We start from the raw sequence: 21,903 nt of genomic DNA, 5'->3' as shown, positions 1-21,903 counted from the left end.
TAAAGGCCCAGTTTGACTGTCCACAGCATGGAGATGTTAGTCCACGATGTTGAGGCGAGATGGAGGAATCTCTCCTGGAACTTGGGCCTCTGGTGAATGACACCGCAGGGTATTTGGCCAATAAATCACATTTCCTAGTACTGAACAACAATAAACCATGGTCTTTCAATGAAGGAGGGAAGAGATTCGTCTTAAAATCCAATCAGGATGACATATTTTGCCACCTGAACAAGTGGGCTGCCGTGCCAAATGGATGTCCCAACTTGAGTATAAGATGAAAGAGACTCTGGCAGAGGAGAACTTCCTGATGAATTGAGCGGCCATTATGGATTATGACCATAATGGCCAAATATTTAAATAAAAGTCCTAGTCTGGATTCCATCATCATTTGTCAGAGAAAGGAGCAAAGGTACCGAACATGAAGTACTTAGCATGAGAGACTCCTTGTCTCTCTGTCTGTCTGTATTTTTGTCCCTTCCTTCCTCCAAGGAGTATGGGGAGAGGAACATAGAACCTTTGACCCCATTTGGTCCTCGTTACCCTGTAAAGTAGGTTTAGGCTTAGGGGTAGGTTCAGTGCCGTGATTGCCCGAGGCCACCCAGTGCGACTTGACCCTGGCTTTACTTGCTCACTTCAGCGTCACAGGGGAGGTGGTCCTGCAGGTACGTGGGTCCAAAGCCATTAAGAGTGCCTTGAATTGAACCCAATAACTGATTGGTAACTAATGGAGTAACCAGAGAATGGGAGTTTTATTCTTTATTTTACTTCATTTATTGGCCTTTCTCCACAATGGGTTCCTGAAGCAGCTTACAATGACCTGCTCTCCTCCATTTATTCCTCAACCCTGTGAGGTAGGCTAGGAGTATGTGACTGGCTCAAGGTCACCCAGCAAGCTTCTATGACAGGGTAGGGAGCTGAATCCGAGTTGCCAAGATCCTAGTCCATCACTCTAGCTACTACACTGGGTTGCCTGGTGCTCAGTAGCAACCAGGATGTGGTGTTCTATACCAGCTGGAATTTCTGAATTAACTTTTAAGGGCAAACCCATGTAGAGCCATGTTACAGTAGTCTAGCCCTGAGGTAACTATAGCATGGATGCCTGTAGCCAGCTTAGCAGTTAGTGTGGGGTTGGTCTTCCTGGCGAAATGAAGATGGAATAATGGATTTTTTGCAGCTGCATTATGTTCCAGTGATAATGGTCAGTCTGGTATAACGTGATAGCTTTTAACTGAGTCAGCGAGTATCAGCTGGACCCCATCCAAGGTGAAAAGACAATGGCCATCAAATTCTCAGTCTTTCCAACCGGCATTACCTGTGTCTTGTTAGGATTCAGTTTCAACTTGTTTGCCCTTGGCCATTTAGCCACAGCTGCAAGACACTGTTTCAGGACCTCTATAGCATCACCGGGTGGTTTGGATGAAGAAATACAGAGCTGGGTGTTGTCAACTTATCATATTGATGGCAGCCTACTCCAAAACCATGAATGATTTCACCTGTGTGCTTTACCTGGAGAATGAACAGCACGGTGGATAAAACTAAGCCCCGTGGAATCCCACAAGGCAGGACCCACACTGAGGACAGGTGACCAAGGAAAGGTGCACGATTAGTGATTGATTAATTGATGGTGGTCATCAGGGACTCATTGGTGTGGTCCTAACATGATTTCAGTAACCAGGATGGGCAAGGATCCAGAGTACAAGTGCCAGCCTTCACAGATCCCAGGATCTTGTCAACATCCATTGTGGTCACCAGATAACAATGATCCATAAATGGACAAGATGTTTTGCCAGTGCCATTCTAGATGACACATGCCCTCTTCAGCCAGCTCCATTGTAAATGAAGGAGCTGAATGGTACATCGAGGGTTGTAGGGGGTCAATGGGGGGCATCAATAGCTTCCAGGAGCTTTTTATTCCAGGTTTCTGCCACAGTCTCTGCAGAGTTGTCCACTGGGATCTTAAATTTTAAGATCCCCATGGCATTCCAGTTGTAGCCTGAAGGCGGGGAGGAAGGAGGAGGCAAGGCGACAAAACTCAGACCACACACCTGGCTGGAATGAAAATAGGCCAAAACTTTATTAAAACAGCATGTAAGGAGCATTGGCGATCATGTGGATCAGATCCCACAAAACATCGGCTGACCCACTTGCCAGCCAATGACCCCTCCCCCCTCAGACCCCAGCTGAGGGGGGGAACCAAGGAATGGCATTAAGGGGGAGATCATGTGGGTGTACACCCCTGAATGATTCCCCTGCCACCTGGAAGTGAGTGTGCCCTGGCAGCCCCCGAGCTGGGCATACACCTCCATCACTCACTCCAAGATTCCATATGGGAATCCCCTTTAACGGGGAACATGGGCACACAGGCCCTGGTTCTCCCCAAAGAGATCTGATCCAGTGACCAACCGCCACAAGAGCCACAGAGTAACTCCCGCCATCCCTCAGGTCCTGCAGCCAAATGTCCTGTCCCCAGCTGGACAAGCGAACCCCGTCCGGGTGGTACAAGGCTTCCAGGCGAAAAGAAATGTCCAGGTGACTGATGAGCAGACCACCAGCTGCAATAATGTAACGTTCCATGGCCTGGGCCAACCTTTGCCTGACCCCATCAACCTTGTCAGGGTGCCGAGCCCCGCGCCAAACGCACCTGTGAAGCAAGTCCAACCAGAGAAAGAAAGTCCTTGGAAAGAGGCCCTGCAGGTAGTCCAGGTCACCACCCATTGAGCACTTCAGGTCCAGACATTCCCACTTGCCCAGGTTGTTCTCACCAAGTTGGATGACAAGTGCATTGGGCGGTCCCTGCTGCCGAGCCTGGTGGACCAAGGTGGAAACCAGTGCTTCCCATAGCATGCTGCAGATGCCAAACCAACGGATCTCAATGTGGCCATCCAGCCCGAGGTGTCTTCCCCACGTGAAGGGACAAAACAGATCAGCACATGAGCACCTGCGCTGGGCGGATGTAGGAACAGAAGGCCCTGTAACGTCACCGGCTGAGGTGCTGGATGGCGGAAGTGGGGAGACTAAGGTCAGCAGCTGCTGTGGCTGCCCCGATGCGAAAGGAATGGGTGGCAAAGTCCGTTGGGGGAAGGCCCAGCTGTCTGAAGGCATGAACGAAGCAGGGCTGTGAACTGGTATCGGGTGAGGGGGGACCCATCCCTGTGAACCAGCAAAGGGCCTGGTTGGTGAGGCTGGACCGATAGAAAGGTTCCCACAGTGGAGATGGGGCAAACGGCCTGCTCTGGAGAGGCCCGCAAGCCGACGGTGGCACCCCAGCCATATTGGTCCATCTTGGAGCGACGCACTGTGATGGTCACCTTGTGCTGCGAAAGGGCAACATCGCTGCATTTTAATGCGCTGCTGGAGGAGTCCCAGCGGGATCCCACTGCTAGCTTGCTAACGTGGAAAGCCCCCCAAAAGGCCAGAGCAAAGGCCATGTGAAAAAGCCGAGCCTCGAAGGAGGACCAGCAGAGGTCTGGGACTACCTGCAAGATGGGCAGGGTGATGGGCCTCCATCGATCAGGGGCCTAGCCCAACCCCTCTATGGCCCTGCGGGCAGCGAAAAAATCACAGGGGTCAGGGAGCCCATGTGCCTTGCTGAAGAAAGAGGTGGCAGCCAAGTCTCTCCTCATGGCTCCAGGTGCAAGACCCAACCCCCGCAGAGAGGCTAGGTATTGCAGCACCAGTGTCTGTGATGCTGGCCAAGGGTCCTGTTCTCCTGCCCATGATGCGAAAGCCAGGAAGCACGCTGCAACCTTGGAGTATGCTTGCCGGGTTGATGGGGGGGGGACCCATCCGGTCCTTGGCGGCCCATTCAATAAAAGTGCTAAATGTCTCGAAGGCAGCACAGGCCACCGAGCACCCCATGAGCATAGCCCTATCCACATACCACTCCTCCCGGAACTCAAAGCCCAGCAAGCAGAAATCCTGGGGGTCGACGGGCAACAACCTGAAAGCAGACTCCACATCACATTTGGCCATAAGGGCCCCTGGCCCACACAACCGCACTAGGCAAACCGCGTGGTCAAAGGAAGAGTACTTTACCGAGCAAAGCTCCTGGGGGATGCAATTGTTGACGGATGAACCGCGGGGGTACAAAAGATGGAGGATCAGCCTATACTCCCCGAGGACCTTTTTGGGGACCACCCCTAATGGGGAAACCCTCAAGTTAGCCATAGGGGGAGAGGAGAAGGGGCCAGCCACCCAGCCGGCCATCACCTCCTTGGCGATCTTGGCTGCCACGATGTCTGGCAATTCTCTGGCGGATTTAAGGTTGCCAGAGGTGGTAGCTATCCAGGGGGCAGTGAACGGAATATGAAATCCAGCTGAGAAGCCTTCCAGTAGGAAGCCAGTGGCCAGTTTGTTGGGGTAACGAGATAGGAGTGGGCGGAGGGAGTGTATGCACACGGGGGAGTAAACTAAGCCCAATTCCACAGAACCAGGGCTTTGGCAGCCTGGGCAGCAGTGGTACCGGACCCCCCCATCCTTATGGGACCCGCTGTTGGAGGACCGGCCTCCCCAAAAGGGCGCAGGAGTCAGGGGACCACGAGGGCAGGACAGGCAGGAATGAGGGGCCCCACATGAATCGCAGTTGTGCTCATAGGGGCACTTTGACCGCTGGCACCTGCCTTGATTAGACTCCCAGCACAACCCCCAGAACCTGTCCAGACGACCAAACCAGTGCCCCCCCCCGGGGGACCTTGGCCTTCCCCCTCATGTGGGGGCCCACCAGCCAAAGCCACAATTTCTGGCTGATGAGGTCCCACCTGGCGCTAGGATTATGCAAGGCCCTCTTGCGAAAAGCCTCGTCATAATCCATGGCCTCACTGTCCCCAGCCAAAGCCCGGGCCCAAAAAACATTACCCAGGTGATTGGAGAGATGCCAACCCCTCTCAGGATAAGCGACCTGCACCACCCCCATGTAAACAGTAAACCCCTCCAGCCAATTGCTAAAGGTGCGCTCGACCATCTCCTTCTTGCACCCTTTCTTTTCCCGCTTGGAAGAGGGGGCACCTTCCATCCTCTGCCTTAGGCCTGAGAAGGGAGAAGATGTCCACATAAAACCCATCTAGAATCCGCTCCCTAACCTTGCAAGCAAGGTGAATACCAGGGGGATCCTCATCATCAGTGAAGGAGGAAAGGGCAGGGGGGGGCATCATTTTGTTCTGTGTCCCAGACCGCACGAAGATCCCCCTTTTTTAAGAGTCCCCCCCTGTGACAACGGGCCCAACCCGGGGGGCCCGGGACTGAGGCTGCCGTTTCCCACTAATCCTCCCATGGGGCCCCTTGTCAGAAGAGGAAGACTCACCTGAGGATCCATCGCTGCTTGAATCCTCATGCCGCCTGTGCCACTGGGTCTTTTTCCGTGAGACCCTTCTCTTCTCGGACACTGGCTGCCTCTCCCGGCTGGAGCTTCCGGAATTGGAACTGGAGGACTGCGCCGTCCCGTGTCCCTTGACTGCTTCCTTCTTGCCCTTCTGGGTGCAGGGTCTCTTCGGGACCTTGACAGGCTCTGAAGAAGGCAAAGCCACCTCAGGCCCGGAGTTCCCCAGTTGCTCTACCTGGGCTGTAAGGAGCTCCAATGCCCGGCTGATGCTTTGAAGAGAGCTAGGGGAAGAGTCAGAGTTAGAAACTGCAGTTTTTTGTCTGCTTCCCCTCCCCCAGGAGGAGAGATGGGACCCCCCCCCGCCATGCTCCCTCCCCCTCTCTTGCTAATGGTTGCACCAACATGGGAAAGGCAAGGAGAGCCCTGCCAAGGACTTCTGCCGCCCGTTCTGCTTTGGCGGTTTCCCTTCTCTTCTTAGCCCCTTGTTGGTTTTCCCCTTGCTGCTTGGCAAGGGTGCAAATACTCTGCTGCTGGCGGCCTGCTCCTGCCATGCTGCCTTCTTCGCCCTGGCCCCCTTTGAAGCCGATGCTGGATTCCTCCACCCAGCCTGAGAAGGAGAGCCCGCTGCCCTTGTGCCCCTCGTTGCCCCTGCTCTGGCCACCCTTGGCTGCCTATTCGGGGCCATGGATCAAGCCTTTGTGGAGTGTTTTTTTTTTTTAAGTGAGGGAAAAAACGTCCAGACCACTCCTGGCCTGTGCAGCTGGTCCCGTCTGATGGTGTGCAGGTCTTCAGCCTTGCCGGGGCGTGAGGCTCAGCTGTACCTCACTGCCTCCAAGCTCGGTGCTTCTACCCGACACAGACGCTGCCAGGGTTGGGGAGCTGCTCCGCTGTTGCCTCGCTGCTTGGCGCTCTTCCTGCTCCCACCCGACTCCAGGCGTTGCCTTGGTCGGGGAACCACTCTGCGGAGAGCCAGGGAAGAGGCTCAGTTCAACCTTCCCCATCCTCGGTTCTCACCGCAGGTCTTCAGCGCTGCCGCTCTTCTTTCCGTTGCTCTTTGCTGCTCTTCACTTCGCAGCCAGGAGCAAAGTGAGGAGAAGTGGGGCGGCAGCTGCTTAAATGCGAAGCTGCCGGACCAGAGGGAAGACTGCCTCCCTGAGGTCCAGCAGCAAGCGCTACCACCGCCCCGCCCCCCCCAGCCGCTGCTGATTGGGCAGCCAGTATTTGAATCCATTGGCTGCCGGCTCGCCCAAGGACCACTGGGCAAGCCAACATGGCGGCCGCCAGGCTCCATCTCGCCTCCCCGCCCGCGGCAGCAAACTGACCGCCTGGTAAGTTGGGCATTTGCGCAAACCAGTGAGATACACACGTCTATGCCATTCTGTTCATTTTATTTTTATTTTTGTTGTTCGTCTGGAGGTACAAATGAGTGGAAAGAGTAAAGTTGTCAGGATGCTGTCGAAGCAAAGGGGGTGAAGAGACTGAGGAGTTAAATGATTGTTTTTTCAACAGCTATTTATTGACTAAAAGTTGTTGTAAAATTTGCTAGAAAAACTGGCAAACTTACCACCACAGAGCTAGCAGACAGAATCTGTGTCTGCAGTCTGTCCCGTAGCACAAGTCAGGACTGTCGGACCTGCTGTCAGCACTGAAGCTCAGCACAGGAAAATGTCAGACGACAATGAAGAAAAAGGTTACGGGAGGGAGAAAAATTGGACTCTGTGGCAGCAAGGAAAGCAGCGGGTATGTGGCGTATTCCTACTTTGCTGGCATCTTTGTGTTACAATTTTTAGTGAAATGTGCTTTTTCTGTATTTTAAAGGGCAAAGTTGTATGTCCGGTGTGTGGATCAGGAAATCCAGTTCATGTCAAACTGTGTATGATCTGTGAGAACCAGCTTCCTGAAGTGCAAACGGTAGGCTGCTACTTAAAGTCTCCTGTCCAACCACCTGCGAATGAAACCCAGCGCTGGCTGATAGCAAACAATTTATTTTGCCCTGTTTAGATGAGAAATCTAAATATTACTCGAAGGGCTGTCTAATTTGGCAGGATGGATTTAGATTAAAACTTCCCTTTCATTCCAAGATGGATGATTTGAACCTCTACGTTCTGGGAGTACCTTAGGCTTCTGAGTCCAAAGGCTTTTACAGTGTTTGGTTAAGTACACCTGGGATTTTAAACGGTAAGAATTACATTTAAAGGCACTTTTCCAGCTTGAACACTGTTTGAATTGCAGCCAAGTCCTTATTTATGTTCTTTGGGGTCAACTGTTCCTCAAAAGAATTGAACTCTAGAATTAGCAGGTATTCCAAAGAACGTAAAACAAAAATAATAACAATGGCAGTCAGCAAACTTTTAGTAGCTTATCAGAGAAACTTACAAAGAATCATGATTTTCCACTGAAACAAAATTGCAAATTAGGAAAACGTTGAGCTCCTTGTCACCTGAGAGTGATTTCCTCAGTTGCCAGATGCATTTTACTTGCCATTTCCCACGCTGATTGCGCATCTGTGGGGTTTTTTCCTGATTGTTTGTTTTCAGCCTGCAGTCAGCAGAGAAGTGCCCCCATCACTGCCCAGTCATTTGAGAAAAAATGTGTCCTGCTCAAAATGTGGCCAGGCCACCAACCAGGATGCTCAGTTCTGTGGCTGGTGTGGAGCGAAGGTATGCCGAGACTTCTGAACATGTCTGGTTATGCAGAACCTTTGTTTAATTCCTAGTGCTTTGCAGAGTCCTGGTGTGACTTCTGTGAATTGCGCTCCCGGGCCTGACTCAGGGGTGCGAGTGTGTTGCGTGTCCTTGATTACTCTACTTGGCGTTGAACAGAATTCTAGCTGTAGTAGCCGTGGTGTCATTACAGCCTTGACCCACTTGTTAAACGGACCAGTTATGGTCAGGTGGTAGCAATTGCTGCAGCATATATGAAATCAGTTTGGATTCGGGCCCATGGTTCCTCCGTTCTTTGGTATCGTATAGGTGCCTGTGGACCAATGGAGTCTGCATTCACAAATGCACAGGATAAACATTTGTTGCACCCTTGTTCTAAGTCTTTTCTCATGGACAGTCGCCATCTCGTTTCTTTTTTACTCTAACATTAGCTCTTGACTTCTGTCTCCTTGCTGATGGATAAATTGCGTCAGGTCACCTCTAATATCCTCAGGCATTGTCCAGTGTTTCCCCCTTGCTTATCGACAGCTCAATAAATCCCATTTATTTCTGCTATAATGTAATGACCAATCAAGACCTGTCCTACCTGAATTGTCTGGTCTCCCCTTGGAGAGCGCCTAGGTCAAGGACGGGGCTACTGTGGGAGATTTATTGCTCCTGGTGCTGACGGAGTGAATTGGGGTGACCTTGGAACACTGCGGATCTCAGTGGGCAGGCCCCCCCCTTGCAAGGCAGCCTGCTCGAGCACGCCGGTAGCGAGGGGGGCCCCTTTACACGGGCTGTCGAGGTCGTTTCAGGGCATGCCTTAATTCAGGTGGCCATTTTACCCCATTTTTCTGTATGGGTGCTTGGTGTGCTGCCTGCAGTGGAAAGGGAAGCCAGGCAGTGCTTCCTCTGGCGGTCGAGTCAGAGTCAATATAAATGGCTATGGGCACATCTCGAGGCTCCAGTTCTAAAAGGGCCCTTAGGGCGTCTCCTTCTGTGGCTTGACTGGAGTGGGGACAAACAGTATGTCCTGTCGGACATGCCTGTCTTTTGTTCGGAGGGCTCTGAATCCTGTCTTAGGGGCTGTCATTTACATGAAAGGAAGAGCTGTCATAAGATCAGCAGTTCAGGCCTAATTTCTTCACCTCATCTAAAGGTAGACTCGCCCCATTTTGCAGGCCATCGTAAATGTGTAATCTGCAGCTGTGGGCATTTGTGCTCTTTTCCCTGCGCTGTTGGTCTGTAGGGAGCCAGGGCTCCTGTTCCCTCTGTTTTAACGCTCAGTCCTCGGGGGGCCAGGGCTAGGGCCTGCTGTGCAACTCTGGCATCGAAGACCTGAATGTCTTCGATTGGCACAAACGGATGTCAATTCTCTGCTTCATGTCGCCTCCAAAATCTCCAGGCCTTTCTTAAGTAGGACCTAGCAACCCGAGCTGTAGGGGAAAGGGGGACCCAGCCTCCCACTAGGACAGCCACAGCCAGGCTCCCAGGACCACCCCCCACCCATCCCCCATGAACGCTGCACTCGGCAGCCAGCAGAGTCTGTGTGTGAGGCAGGGATGTGGGGACCTAAGTGTGGGGTCACCCTTTAAGGGGCCACTGGACCCCTCCTATGTTTAGTTGCTGAACAGAAGACTTCAGGGGCACCAGAAAGACCCATCCCAGCATGGATATCCCCGAGCCAGATCCCACCTTCCCAAACTGGTGAAGGGCAGCATCCCTAAAGGGTAGTCACAGATGGTGGGTGGGCCAGGGAGGGGCATGGAGCCAGGCTCATCCAGTCACAAACCAGCGCACAAGGGCAGAGCGGCATGCCTCAGACTGCACTGAAGAGGTCTGAAGAAGTGGGGTGCCAGTTCCCTCTGTCCAGTACGGCCCCTGTGCTTTGCCTGCTGCTCCCAGGGCCCATGGAGGGATAGGCTGGGCCGTCTTCAGTGCAGATGCATCTGAGTGAGGCAGACTCCCAGGTCAGGAAGGCGTCCGAGCCTGGAAAAAGCTTTTTGCTGGGGAAGGGGAGTGCCTGCATACACAGAGGTGGATCACACGGTTGGCATGCGCAAGGTCTCGGGCCATTCCTTGGCACCCACATTTAAAAGAGCTGAGGGTCGAAGGACAGACGGCCTTTGCCTGGAGGCCTTGGGGAGCTGCTGCCAGTCTGGTCAGATAGCTCCGTCCTTGACTCTCGTGGAAGGCAGGAGTCTCACAGCGTTTGACAGCCTTGATGTGCTTCACGTTTCTGTGCTGTTGCTTCTGACTTTTCAGTAGTTTAATCATTTTAAGGCAGAGTGTTTGTCACGACGTTCTAGATCATTTCCACGTGGTTCTGTCTGAGGTTCTCTCCCTCTCCTTTCCAGCTGAGACCCCCTCCGCTGTATTTCACTTGCTTCAAGTGCAATGCAAAGAACTGTATCTGGGCACAATTCTGTGGCACTTGCGGTGTTCCCCTTGAGCCTCTGTACAGGCAGGGCTGTGAGGACAACCTCTTGTGGGTTGCTGGAGATGGCTTTGTGGTTTCTGAGGTAAGTTTTTACAAGCAAGTAGCTGTCACCCTCAGGGCATTGGTCCGTATTCCCAGATGGGGAATGCCCCACAAGACCTGGGATGCCTGGTGGAGCATTTCACTGTGTTTGAAATGGAATGGCTGCTTATAACAATTACTAAGATGCTGTATATGACACATTTTGAACCCTTAAAAAGTGGTATAGAATTTCTGGACCAGTCATTTAGATGTCAAAGCATGTACTCCGAGTATATCAGATAGTATTTTTGTTTAGGAAAATACGTTGGAGGGATTTTTTGGTTACAATTGAAAAATGAAACCAGCCATTCTCTATCTCTAATTTATACTGTTTTAATAGAAGAATAGCTTGCAGAACTGGCAGCATTCCATTGTTCCAGTCTCAACATCAAAATCTGATCCACTTATGAGAAAAGAGCAAGGAACCCAAACAGTTGGCCTGTTCTACCCATCTGGGAAGTTCTTGGAGAAGAGAGAACATGAGCTGGCCTCTCAAAAGGAAGAGCGGCGTCAGATGAGCCACCGCAAGACCCTCTTCACATCCATCAGTCCCGGAAGAGGTAGAAGAAAAATTAGAAGTTGAATTTCTCATTTTTCATGTCTTCCCCAGAGATGGATTGTGTTCTTGAGTGTGTTGCTCTTCCCACTTCTTCTAGAAGGCGGGGCGAGGCGAATAAAGCTTTGGCTTGGCTTCCTTCCTGTGCCCCCTGCCAGCTCCATCCATGCCTGCTGCAGAACAGAAATGTAAAATTTCGAGAAATGTTGACACCATAGGAAAATGGGGAGGTCTGTTTTTTCCTCTGCAGAAATTGAAATATATGTAGCTCTTACATCCTTGTCAAACCTAAACTTATTGTAATTCTTTAACAACATAAAATGCAGCATTTATCACTTAGCATATAAAACTGTACTGCTTGGCATATTTATGCACTTTAAAAACATAAAATGATACAAGCAAAATTACCAATATACCCAATAGCACAAAGAGCACATTTTTGCCATTGGAGAGGCAGGAAACAATAAGACCAGAAAATAGAAAGAAAACCTCTTTTAGTAAACAAAGTATTATTCTGTCAGTGTCAGTCTCATCCAGTTCCAAAAGAATGTACAGCTTATTTGGATGATGAATTAACCTCCCCAGTGGGTCTATTCCTCTCATCCTCTCATTCCTCGCATTGCACTTTCTCAGGTGTGCTGGAGGGGCGGGGGAGACATTCCACTGAAGCCTCTTCTGGGAGACCATCTTTTGGGTCTGGTCTTGGGGCGCACCATACATACGGTGAGGTTACAACTTCATCTACAGCCCCTTTGGTCCTGGGGTGTATGGCCGGTTCTGTGGCCAGGACCAACGAGAAGTCCTTCTCTTTGCCCCGAGGACGTGTGGTTGCTCTGTGTCCTATGGATTCTGGTCCTGCCTTGCCCCCCGTTTGTGCTGCTAGCATTGATCTACTTACTCCTTAGCAGGCATCCAGAAGGTGAGTTTTGTCTTCATTTCGCAGTCCACCATGCCAGGCCCCATCTGCAGCACCCCATGGCAGTGGTTTCCTCTGGTTTATTCCCCTGTAAATGTGCAACAGGCCCATAGGATAGCAGTGCTTGAGGTAATCTGTTCTCTCAGTATAATTTGGTCTTCTCAGGTTACTGGAGAAAGCAACTAGATCATGTGTGTGAACACCTCAGAAGCTATGCACAGAACAATATGGAGTTCAGGACTTTAATTGGAGAGCCGCAGATGGGAAAGGTAGGGAAATGGCTGGAGCAGGGAGCTCTGCTGACTTTGTTTCTGTTAAATAGACAGTTAAACTAGTGTCAGAGCCCGTTGTGTCTTAATACAACAGGCTTTAGAAGGAGGTGCCCGCCGGCTGAGCAGCAGGCTCTGCAGTGCCCCTTTGCCCGTGGATCAGCTGGGCAGAGGGAAGGCGGCAGTTTGCCCACCTTCTCTCTGCCCAGCTGACGCAGGCTCCGCAGCGCCCCCTTGCCCGTGGATCAGCTGGGCAGAGGGAAGGTGGCGGTACGCCTGCCTTCTCTCTGCCCAGCTGAGGTGGACTTCGCAGCGCCCCCTTGCCTGCCCCAGAGAGCACCAGGGAGCTCCGTCAGGGGGGCCAAGCCAGGTGTCCTGATGGGCACCAGTGCCCGGCAGCTGCCTGTACTGGTCCCATTGGAGCCGGATTGGGCTGCTGCAGGAGGAGAGCTCCACTGGGGGGGCCGCACCAGGTGCCCTGATGAGCTCCCGTGCCCAGCAGTGACCCATTCCAGCCCCATTGGAGCTGGATTGGGGCACTGCAGGTGTGGAGCAGGGTGGGGGCAGTGCCAGGCTTGTGTGCCCGGCAGTGGACCGTTCCGGCCCTGTTGGAGCCAGATTGGACTGCTGCAGGCAGGGAGCGCTGCCGACTGTCCGCTTATCCCTGCTACCACGCCTGCACTCTGGGATAAGCGGTGAGTCATCAGAAACATGGCTTCACTTTTATAGGTATAGATTCTGAAATTGATGCATAAAGTCAAAAGAAAGAAGGCCTAAGGATGAAGGAGAAGCATGGTGTGATAATAACCATTCTTTCTCTTTCTGGAAGAAATAGTAATCACTGCTTTTTCTCCTACAGCTTACGTCTGCAACCATCCATGAGGATGGACATCAAGTCAGTCTCCGGCTAAATTATGCACTTGCTATAAATAAGGTTAGTGTGGGTAGATGTAAAAAGGGTAAGTTGGGTCAAACAGGTTTATACCTTGAAATCAAGAAATCACAGTTGCTTTGATGGGGTCCTATTTGCCATATCTGCTCTGCAAAAGGGAGGGCTTATAGTGTCTGCTGTTTGTGGCTTTTCAGGAAATTCTAACATATACACCAACGACATTCGATTATCGTGGTCCAAGTTCCAGCAAAGGAGGTACAAATGGATTATATGGAAGAAAAGCCACTTTGCGTGAGTATCTGCGTATTCCTTGCAAGGCAATGCCGCCTCTTTAATATACAAGAGAGATGTTCAAAGAGAGCGAAATCCCCACCCCACCCCCTACCTGAAGCACATCCCACCCAAAGCGCTCAGCAGTTCTGTCTTCAAGAGGAACCCAGGTGGGACAGGAGGAGTTCCAGGAACGACAGGTCAAGAACTACGTGGTTGCAGGAGGCTGGAACCAAGATGATAAGGAGAAAGGACACTTGCTTTTCAAAATGTGTTTTAAAGAAACATATGGGCAATCATTTTCAAAAACTCTTATTCCTTAGTAAGAAAATGAGATCAATGTATAATCAGTAAGCATCAAACATAAACAGTTGGAAGTGCATCATTTCCACTCACGTAGTGAATTCTGGAACTCAGATTGAACCGGGAAATGTTGAGCGGCGACTGAAAGAATTCAGTTTTAAAGTCTTTTTCCTTGATTAGCCATGATTTGTCACGGGTATCACTTGCATTTTAATGTGGTTGGGTTTTTTGTTTTAGCAAATGAAGAAAGCCAGAGTATCTTGAGTCCCAGGAAGAAAATCCATAGAATGGCCAAGACATGGGAATGTCTAGACCAGGAAGACAAACTTTGTGTATGTACCTGCTTTTAATTCGAAGGTTTATGTCGAAAAGATGCTGGAACAGTGATAATACTTAAAAAGGAACCTGTTTTTTTCTAAGTATTGTTTTGAGAAAAGAGAATATATAGAAAATTATATTGTTTCTATTCATGGTTTTCTAAAACGGGTCTTACAATTTGGCCTCTTAGTTGCGCTCCATTTCTTTTTCTCCTCCTTTATGAGTTCATAATTTGGTGGCCTTCTTCAGGGCCACTTGTGGGTTCTGCGTCTACATAAGAATTTGCACTGTGTCAGTTGCGAGGATTTTCACTCGCATGCTACTTTGTGAGCTCCCTCTGGGAATACAACTCTGGGAACACAACCCTTCCCCCTCTGCTCATTCCTGGCCCTCCCATTTCCCCACTGGGTTTGGCACAGATCCTTGAAAAACGTCCTCCTTGGAAGCTCCTGCGGTGGCGATCCTGCGCAGATCCCTCTCCACTACGTGACTTGGAGGGAAGAGGGCGTGGGGCCCCATGCGCAGCACCTGTCTGATGACATAATCAGGTAAACACCGCCGTCCGAGTCCTCCAGGGCACAAAAACCCTCCAGTGGAGGAGCCTGATCCAAACGGAATCCAGTTTTCTTGGACTGATTATCGATCAGAGTTCACCCACCTTTATTTAGAAGGATCACTGCAGACAGGTTCCCCTTGGGATAAAACTAAGTTCCTCAAGCCTATGACCTTGTTGGTAATTTACAGAAAAGTAAGAAGTAAAGGGACGTAGATTGAATTTTGAACAAAATGCTACAAGTAATTTAAAAGCATTTGCCACTTCTGGATCTTAAGTTTGAGGCGGTATCGAAGTGTACGGTATCTCCCTGGGCTAACTTGAGCGAGTTTTGTTTTGTGTCACTTTGGTTGGTCCTAATAAATGGTATTGCATGAATTTTGCATATGGTTTTGAGCAGAGCAGCCAACAGCCACAAAAAGAGAAACCTACCTGGAGATCCAGAGGGATCCTATCAGGCTCTTCTGACATTGCTGTGTTTGAACACTTACCTTATACTGACCATCCTGTTGGCATCACCACATATTTGGAGTGTGAGGACATGAGGAAGAATCATTCCAAGAACTGTCATTACTCCAGCAAATTTGTATAGGAAGTTATAGAATTATCATTGTCTTTTTGCAGCTATTATGGGACATATGTGTGTATTTATGTAATTGTATATGTACACATTGTAAATATTTGACTGATTGTATATCTTTTATTCACATGGTGAGCAAGATACGAATAATAATATTTTGAGTAAATAATTTATTGATTTATTGGGTTCCTAGGGCATCTTGCCCTTGGTGGTAATTGGCTTTGAGCAGAGCAGCCCATGTTTAAGCATGCCAAGCTACAGGTGAAGCCATTCTCAGAGACAAGTAGTGAGGGGAAAGGAGGTCCAGCCCTGCATTCCTTGTGAAAGGGGGAGTGTATTAGCTTACCGACAAGGGGGAGGCAGGCTCAGAAACTCAAGGACGCTGTCTGGATTCTTCTCTTCATTCCAGCTATCGGCGGGTGTTCCCAGGATAGGAAGAGGGAAGGGATGAACCCGCTTGAGCCAAAATGAAAACTTCACCAGTGTGTGAATGTTTCATCGGGAATACTCTGTCATGTCTTGATTGGCTCACGTTCTCTAATTTTACAAATTGAATTTAATGAGGCTTCTAGGTTTGTTCTGCAAGATGATGACGTTTAACATGTGACTTGGCTTCTTTTCAGCTATTCAGGGTTTAGAAAAGGCAGAAATGTATATAGGTTGCATATCCATTTGGCTTGTTGGAGTTTAAAAAATAATCTGACCATTGTCATACAATGACACACAATTTTATGAGGTTATTGGTTTCTCAATAGAGTAAATCTAGGCAGCTGCTGAAGGAAGTTGGTCCAAACGGCAAGGGGAGACCTTTTTTGGTAGAGCAACTGATTGATGAGGTAAGAGTTCACTACCATTCCAAAATGTACCTGTACTACTTTTATACATTACTTTGAGTCCAGCACTTAGTAATTTTCCAAGGGAAAAAACCAAGTGACATAATTGGTATATGCCATAAAGAGGCCTAGATCGCTGACATAAAATTCTTGGTTCCACTCCTGTGAACGGAAACGGATTTCCTAAGTGAAAGGCATAAGCAGGAACAGGTCCACTAGTCCTGCGTATATTGAAGACCTTACAAACCTCACATGTACTAAAAAAGCACAATAGTTTAAGTTAACTACCTATTTTAATTTCTGCACCATATATGCAGAATTATACCGTTTTTCATACAAGAGATAACGTGTATAGATGAAAACTATCCTATAAGCAAGCAAACTGTCTTGAGTCTTTACTACGTACATTGGATTGGAGTTGAGAGGAGTTGAGAGAGACTCTTACCCTTATGTTTGTGCTGTGGAGGATCAGTGATGTTCTCATCTGTTCTGACCAGAGTTGGAGACCTTGAGGCTCTACTCTGAGGTGCAGGGCAAGCGCTCTCTGTCAGAAACACACTAGCCCTCGAGCGCACATAAACTGTGGTCTTACGGGATCGGGAGCATGGTCAGCTGCAAGCGTAAAGAGCCAGTGGATCCAATAGTGAGTGACCCAGCAGACATCAGATCCAAGGTTCGCATCTGCTCCAAAACTGACTCGGTTGTCGGGTGCAGATTTCTTAGCTGCCAGGCTTGTGAAGCTAGACGTGGCCTTCTCGCACAGCATAGCCTTAAGCCGTGCCGCTCAATCTGCTCTTGCCTTCGGGGTAAACAGATGACACATGGATGATGTGCCCTTCTCCCACGCACACAAGGCATAAAGAATGGCCATCGTCTTTTGCCATCTTGGTTCTGCACTCTTCACGCTTTTTAAAGAGAGACCTATCCAGCATTCTATCTGAGGAAGGGGGTGACGGTGATTGAATGCTGGGCCTAATAGTCGAGGAGGCCTCTGACTCACCCGTATGCTGCCAATCCAGAAGGACTTACCCCTTAATTCTAACAAACTATTAACTATAACTCCTGTAACTACAAACTATTAACTATAAACTACTAATTAATATTACCACCAACATAATTGGAAGCACTGGAAAAACATCTGTTCTCCGCTGTGGCAAAAACCAGAGGGAACGGGGGCGACCTCAACCACCACGTGACCACTCTTAGCAGGAAAAACCAGCTTGGAGTGATCCGAGGGAGAGGTCGCCACCCTGAATAGCCTAAAAGCTAGAAAAAATCCTGTTCCGAGTGGCTGGCCTGCACAAAGCTCAGTCCTCCAATGTGGGGCTGCACTGAAAACTGTAGATGAACCATTGATATGTCTGAAAATAAAAAATCTGACCAGATTAATTCTTCCACATGGAATACTTTTCTGGAAAGACTTGAGGATGCGTCTCTCCAAGACTCAAGGTAGATTACACCATGTTAAGTCAATATGGTCAATGGCGCGGTCATTCAATAAACAAATAAAAATAAGAATTTGAAATAATTTGAAATAAGCAGAAATCCGTTTCGCTATACCATCTTAGATAGTGCTTATGGGGGAGCCAGGGAGCAGGCAGTCTTTTGGGAACTGTACCCAAGCTGTACAGAGAGTGAAAGGAAACAAACAACACTTTGAATTCTCCCTGGAAGCGGCTAGGATATTCCTCAGTCACATTGCTTAATTCCAGAGAGCATCTATTGGCCCAAGGGAGGGTAGGCCATGGTAGGGGGGGGTTTCTTGTGAAGTTTAATCAAATTTGCATATTGTGTCCTGCAATGTTTTGGTGGCAGACCACTTGATTATTGCTCTTCTGCTGAAATTGGATAATCTGACTGTTCACTGTCCGTCTTCTGTGCAGCCCCAAATGGGGACTGTGCCTGCGCAGGCCTGCCGACCGGATTTTTCTTCTCTAGCCAATGTCCACTAGGGGGTGCCCATACGCACCAATGCGCCTGCGCGGCTTTTCCCACCCGAGCGACATTGGGCGACGTCGCCCCCTTCCCCTCAGTTTCTTCTTTGCCGCTGTCCGCTGTGAGAAGAAACGCCATTTTGTGAGAGAGATCGTTCATTCTTTCTGTCAAGTGTGTCTGAGAAGTCGCTGTTTAAGCGCTGTTCGACCTGTTCGACAGGAGGCGTTTGCCTCGAGTGCTTGGGTGAAGGACACATCGTTGAGAGATGTGAGCATTGTCAACGGTTCACGCCTAAGGCCAGGGCTGAGAGGGTGAACAGGCTGAATGCCCTGCTTTGGAGGAGGGCTATGCGGGCATCAGGAGCCCCTGATACCCCTGGGGGGCCACCGCCAGTTAGTGGGATGGCCAAAACCCCTTCGGTGGTCGGACAATCTGTTCGTAGCTCCGCTTCCACCTCTCGCTCCCATTCGCCAGATCGGCTCCAACAAGCTCCGACTCCGACCTCGGATCCGAAAGACGCTTCGGGCTCCACTTCGGATCGTAAACATCAGACCCCGAAGTCGGATCCGACTCGGAAGCGACGACACCGTTCCAAGTCCCCGATGAGGTCGGAACCGCCCTCCACACCGGCTCCAAAGGTGCAGAGGACTTCATCGGATCCGAACATTCCGGCCGGATCAGTTCCTAAGCCATCAGATCCGACATCGGAATCAACGCTATCAGCTCCGAAGCCTACAGAATCGGCTCGCCTTAGCCTCGGTCTGAAGACTAGTGCCAGGTTGGAACCAAAGGCTTCGGATCCGTTGCCTACTTTGGTATCGCCGGATCCGATGGATCGGAGTTGAAGCGCCGATCAGGGCTTGGCCTCCAAAGGCGAGAAGGCAAAAAAGAAGTCGAAGCACAGACAATGAGGTGCTCTGGGAGAAGCCCACGACTCCTTCACCGCACCTGTCGTCTCCGTCGTACCATTCCTCTGATGATGACGATGACCTGCCCAACGCTCCACCTCATGTGGCCCATAAGCGGTCTTCTGGTGACTACGCTGGTAGAGAGAATCTACCTTATCGCTTGCCTAGGAGTGAATATGACAGGGAGGGCTCCCTTTATGCGAGGTCTCACAGATCCTATTCTCCATCCTTTGGCAGGGAGTATTAGGGTGACACTCGGAGTGAGTTCTCCCACTATGGCTCTCCCGGGCATGTTTTGCCCTACCGGCAGCCTGAGCCTTACCAAGGTCCAAGCCCTAGCCCTCCGTCTGACCCGTCACCTGATGACATCATCATTGGGACTGGTTGTATTTCACCTTCGGAAGACTACCGGCTCTATACTGAGCAGATGTTCTGAATGGCCTGTTCTTTGGACATTGAGATTTCGGCCGTAGATCTGAAACCAAAGGATAAGATTCTGCAGTATGTCCAGTCTGGGAATCCTCCAACCATTGCATTCCCGTTCACTGAAGGTTTGGTGGAAATCATTACCACAGTCTGCAACAAACCGGCTTCCATTTACCCGACATCTCGTAAACTAGAAGCTCTGTATAAGACAAGAGATGACGTCTGTACGTATCTCTTTGCACATCCACCGCCTTCTTCCCTCATTACTGAGGAGATGCAGACCCGTCAACGCCAAGGGTCCTATGCTGTACCCATCGACAAAGAGAGCAGAAAGCTGGATTCGTTGGGCAAGAAATTATACTCGTCTGCTGCCCTGACGCTCAAAATCTCTAACTACTCGGCCATCATGGGTGCCTATCAAATTTTCTTATGGAATCGCATGGCCGTCTTCATGGAAAAGCTTCCGGCAGACCAGAAAGTGTTGGCGAAGGTAGTGCTTGATGAGGCCCTACGACTGTCACGACAACAGATAAATGCTGGCCGCGACACGGTTGACACATCTGCAAGGGCATTAGCATCTTCAATCGTGCTCCGCAGACACGCGTGGCTCCGCACGACTGCATTACCTGTCGAGACACGAAACAAAGTGGAAAATCTACCCTTTGAGGGTCAATCTCTGTTTTCATTGAAAACGGATGAATACCTGTCGCAGAAACGTAAAGATCGGCTAACAGCCCGTTCCTACGGTATTCTCCCAACCAGGCCATTCACCAAGAATCGATTCCATTATCATTCCTCGCAGGGCTATCGTGGTCGACAGCAGAGATATCAACTGTATCCACGTTATGGGTCCTACAGGCAATTCCAGCCGCCTGCGAGCTCTTTTCAGCGCTGGAGGCCTAACTACTGCCCACGTCGCAGTCAACAAGCCCACGATGCCAAAGAGTCAGCAACTCAACCTAAACAGTTCTGACTAGAATTTGAACAATCTGTCGTGTTTGGAAACAGATTGGCTCAGTTTGCCTCAGCATGGGCAGAGATTACCTCTGATAGTTGGGTTCTTAACATTGTTACAGTTGGTTATAAAATTCAGTTTGATGTTTACCCAGTGTTGTCTCTTCCTGACCACTCAGTACAATTCTCTTCTGATAAGTTACAGGCTGAGGTTGTAGCACTGCTGGAGAAGGGGGCCGTACAGGAGGTACTCCCTCAAGACCCCCTCTTGGGTTTTTACTCTAGGATGTTCCTTGTAGACAAGAAGGATGGAGGTGTACGACCCATTTTGGACCTGAGAGAATTGAATAAATTCGTTCTCGTAAAGCGGTTCAGAATGCTTACCTTAAATACAGTCCTCCAGTTAATGCCTGAGGACATGTGGTTCGCCGTCCTGGATCTCAGGGACGCATACTTCCATATTGCCATCCATCCTAGTCATAAGAAATACCTTAGGTTCATTTGTAACAATAAGGCCTACCATTATCAGGTACTCCCTTTTGGATTGTCAACAGCCCCCCGGGTTTTTTCTAAACGTATGGCTGTTGTAGTCGCATACTTGAGGGAACAAGGTTGTACCATCTATCCCTATCTTGATGATTGGCTTTTGGCAGCACCCTCTGCTGATGCACTCCTGGTCCAAATTAATAAGGTGATGCTTACCTGCTCCCGGTTAGGACTTTTGGTTAACCTCAAAAAATCTAACCTTACCCCATCCAGGAGAATGCTGTTTATCGGTATGGAACTGGATGGCAATGTAAATAGAGGTTTTCTGCCCAGGGAAAACTCCAGCTCCAGCTCCTCTCCAGCTGTGGTTCCTATCTGTTCATGATTTTGAACACGAATCCCAGAACAAGTGGTACTCCATCTCTAGAGGGATTCTCCGTGCCTTACGATGGTGGCTTAATGAGACTAATCTCCTTGGGGGTATTGCATTTGGGTCCATCCAGACCGAGATCACAATCTTGACTGATGCCTCCACGATAGGATGGGGAGCCCAGTGTGGAGCCCTTAGGGCACATGGGGTTTGGTCAGAGCAGGAAAGGGAAGATCACATTAACCTGCTAGAATTGAGAGCGGTCCGTTATGCCCTTATCGCATTCGCAGACACGCTGCAGCAGAAGTCCGTTCAGGTACTCACGGACAATTGCACCACGATGTTCTACCTGAACAAGCAAGGGGGCACTACCTCCAAGGCCCTCTGCGACAAGGCCATTCGGATTTGGGAATCGGCCACGGACAGAGGCGTGTTCATTCATGCGGTCCATATTCCTGGCACCACCAATGTCATCACGGACAAACTGAGTCGTATGCGATCCGACAGTTACGAATGGACCATAGCAGACAGCTACCTGAACACCATCTTTTTGGACTGGGGGTTCCCAGACATAGACCTCTTTGCATCGGAGGACAACAAGAAGGCCCCACGTTTTTGCTCCAGGGGAGGTCTAGGTCACCACTCCCTCGGGGATGCGTTCCAGATACGCTGGACAGGACACCTGTTTTATGCCTTCCCTCCGTTCCCGCTGTTGTCTCGAATCATCAGCAAAATTCAGAGGGATGGGCCTCACATAATTCTAGTAGCACCCTTTTGGGCCAGACAGGCTTGGTTCCAACATGTCATGCAGCTTTCACAGGGGTCATATTATCGGTTCACTCTGAACCCGG

At 50.0% G+C, this 21,903-nt stretch overlaps 1 protein-coding gene across 2 annotated transcripts in view; it reads left to right on the top strand.

The window, feature by feature from the left end:
- Positions 1-21,903, top strand: part of DZANK1 (double zinc ribbon and ankyrin repeat domains 1) — a 51,118-nt gene that overhangs the window by 21,666 nt on the left and 7,549 nt on the right. Inside the window, exons 10-18 of one of the 2 annotated variants that reach the window (XM_054986061.1) lie at positions 7,136-7,228; positions 7,855-7,977; positions 10,320-10,484; positions 10,824-11,043; positions 12,121-12,224; positions 13,084-13,158; positions 13,311-13,407; positions 13,927-14,021; positions 15,896-15,976. In XM_054986061.1, the coding sequence (XP_054842036.1) occupies positions 7,136-7,228; positions 7,855-7,977; positions 10,320-10,484; positions 10,824-11,043; positions 12,121-12,224; positions 13,084-13,158; positions 13,311-13,407; positions 13,927-14,021; positions 15,896-15,976 (1,053 nt within the window). The remainder of the gene's footprint in view (positions 1-7,135; positions 7,229-7,854; positions 7,978-10,319; positions 10,485-10,823; positions 11,044-12,120; positions 12,225-13,083; positions 13,159-13,310; positions 13,408-13,926; positions 14,022-15,895; positions 15,977-21,903) is intronic. The other variant, XM_054986062.1, reaches the window with a different exon arrangement.

Source organism: Eublepharis macularius, chromosome 7 (genome assembly GCF_028583425.1).
Source record: "Eublepharis macularius isolate TG4126 chromosome 7, MPM_Emac_v1.0, whole genome shotgun sequence".
NCBI lineage: Eukaryota > Metazoa > Chordata > Lepidosauria > Squamata > Eublepharidae > Eublepharis > Eublepharis macularius.
Note: the sequence above shows the minus strand (reverse complement) of the source record. Positions and strands in the feature narration are given on the sequence as shown.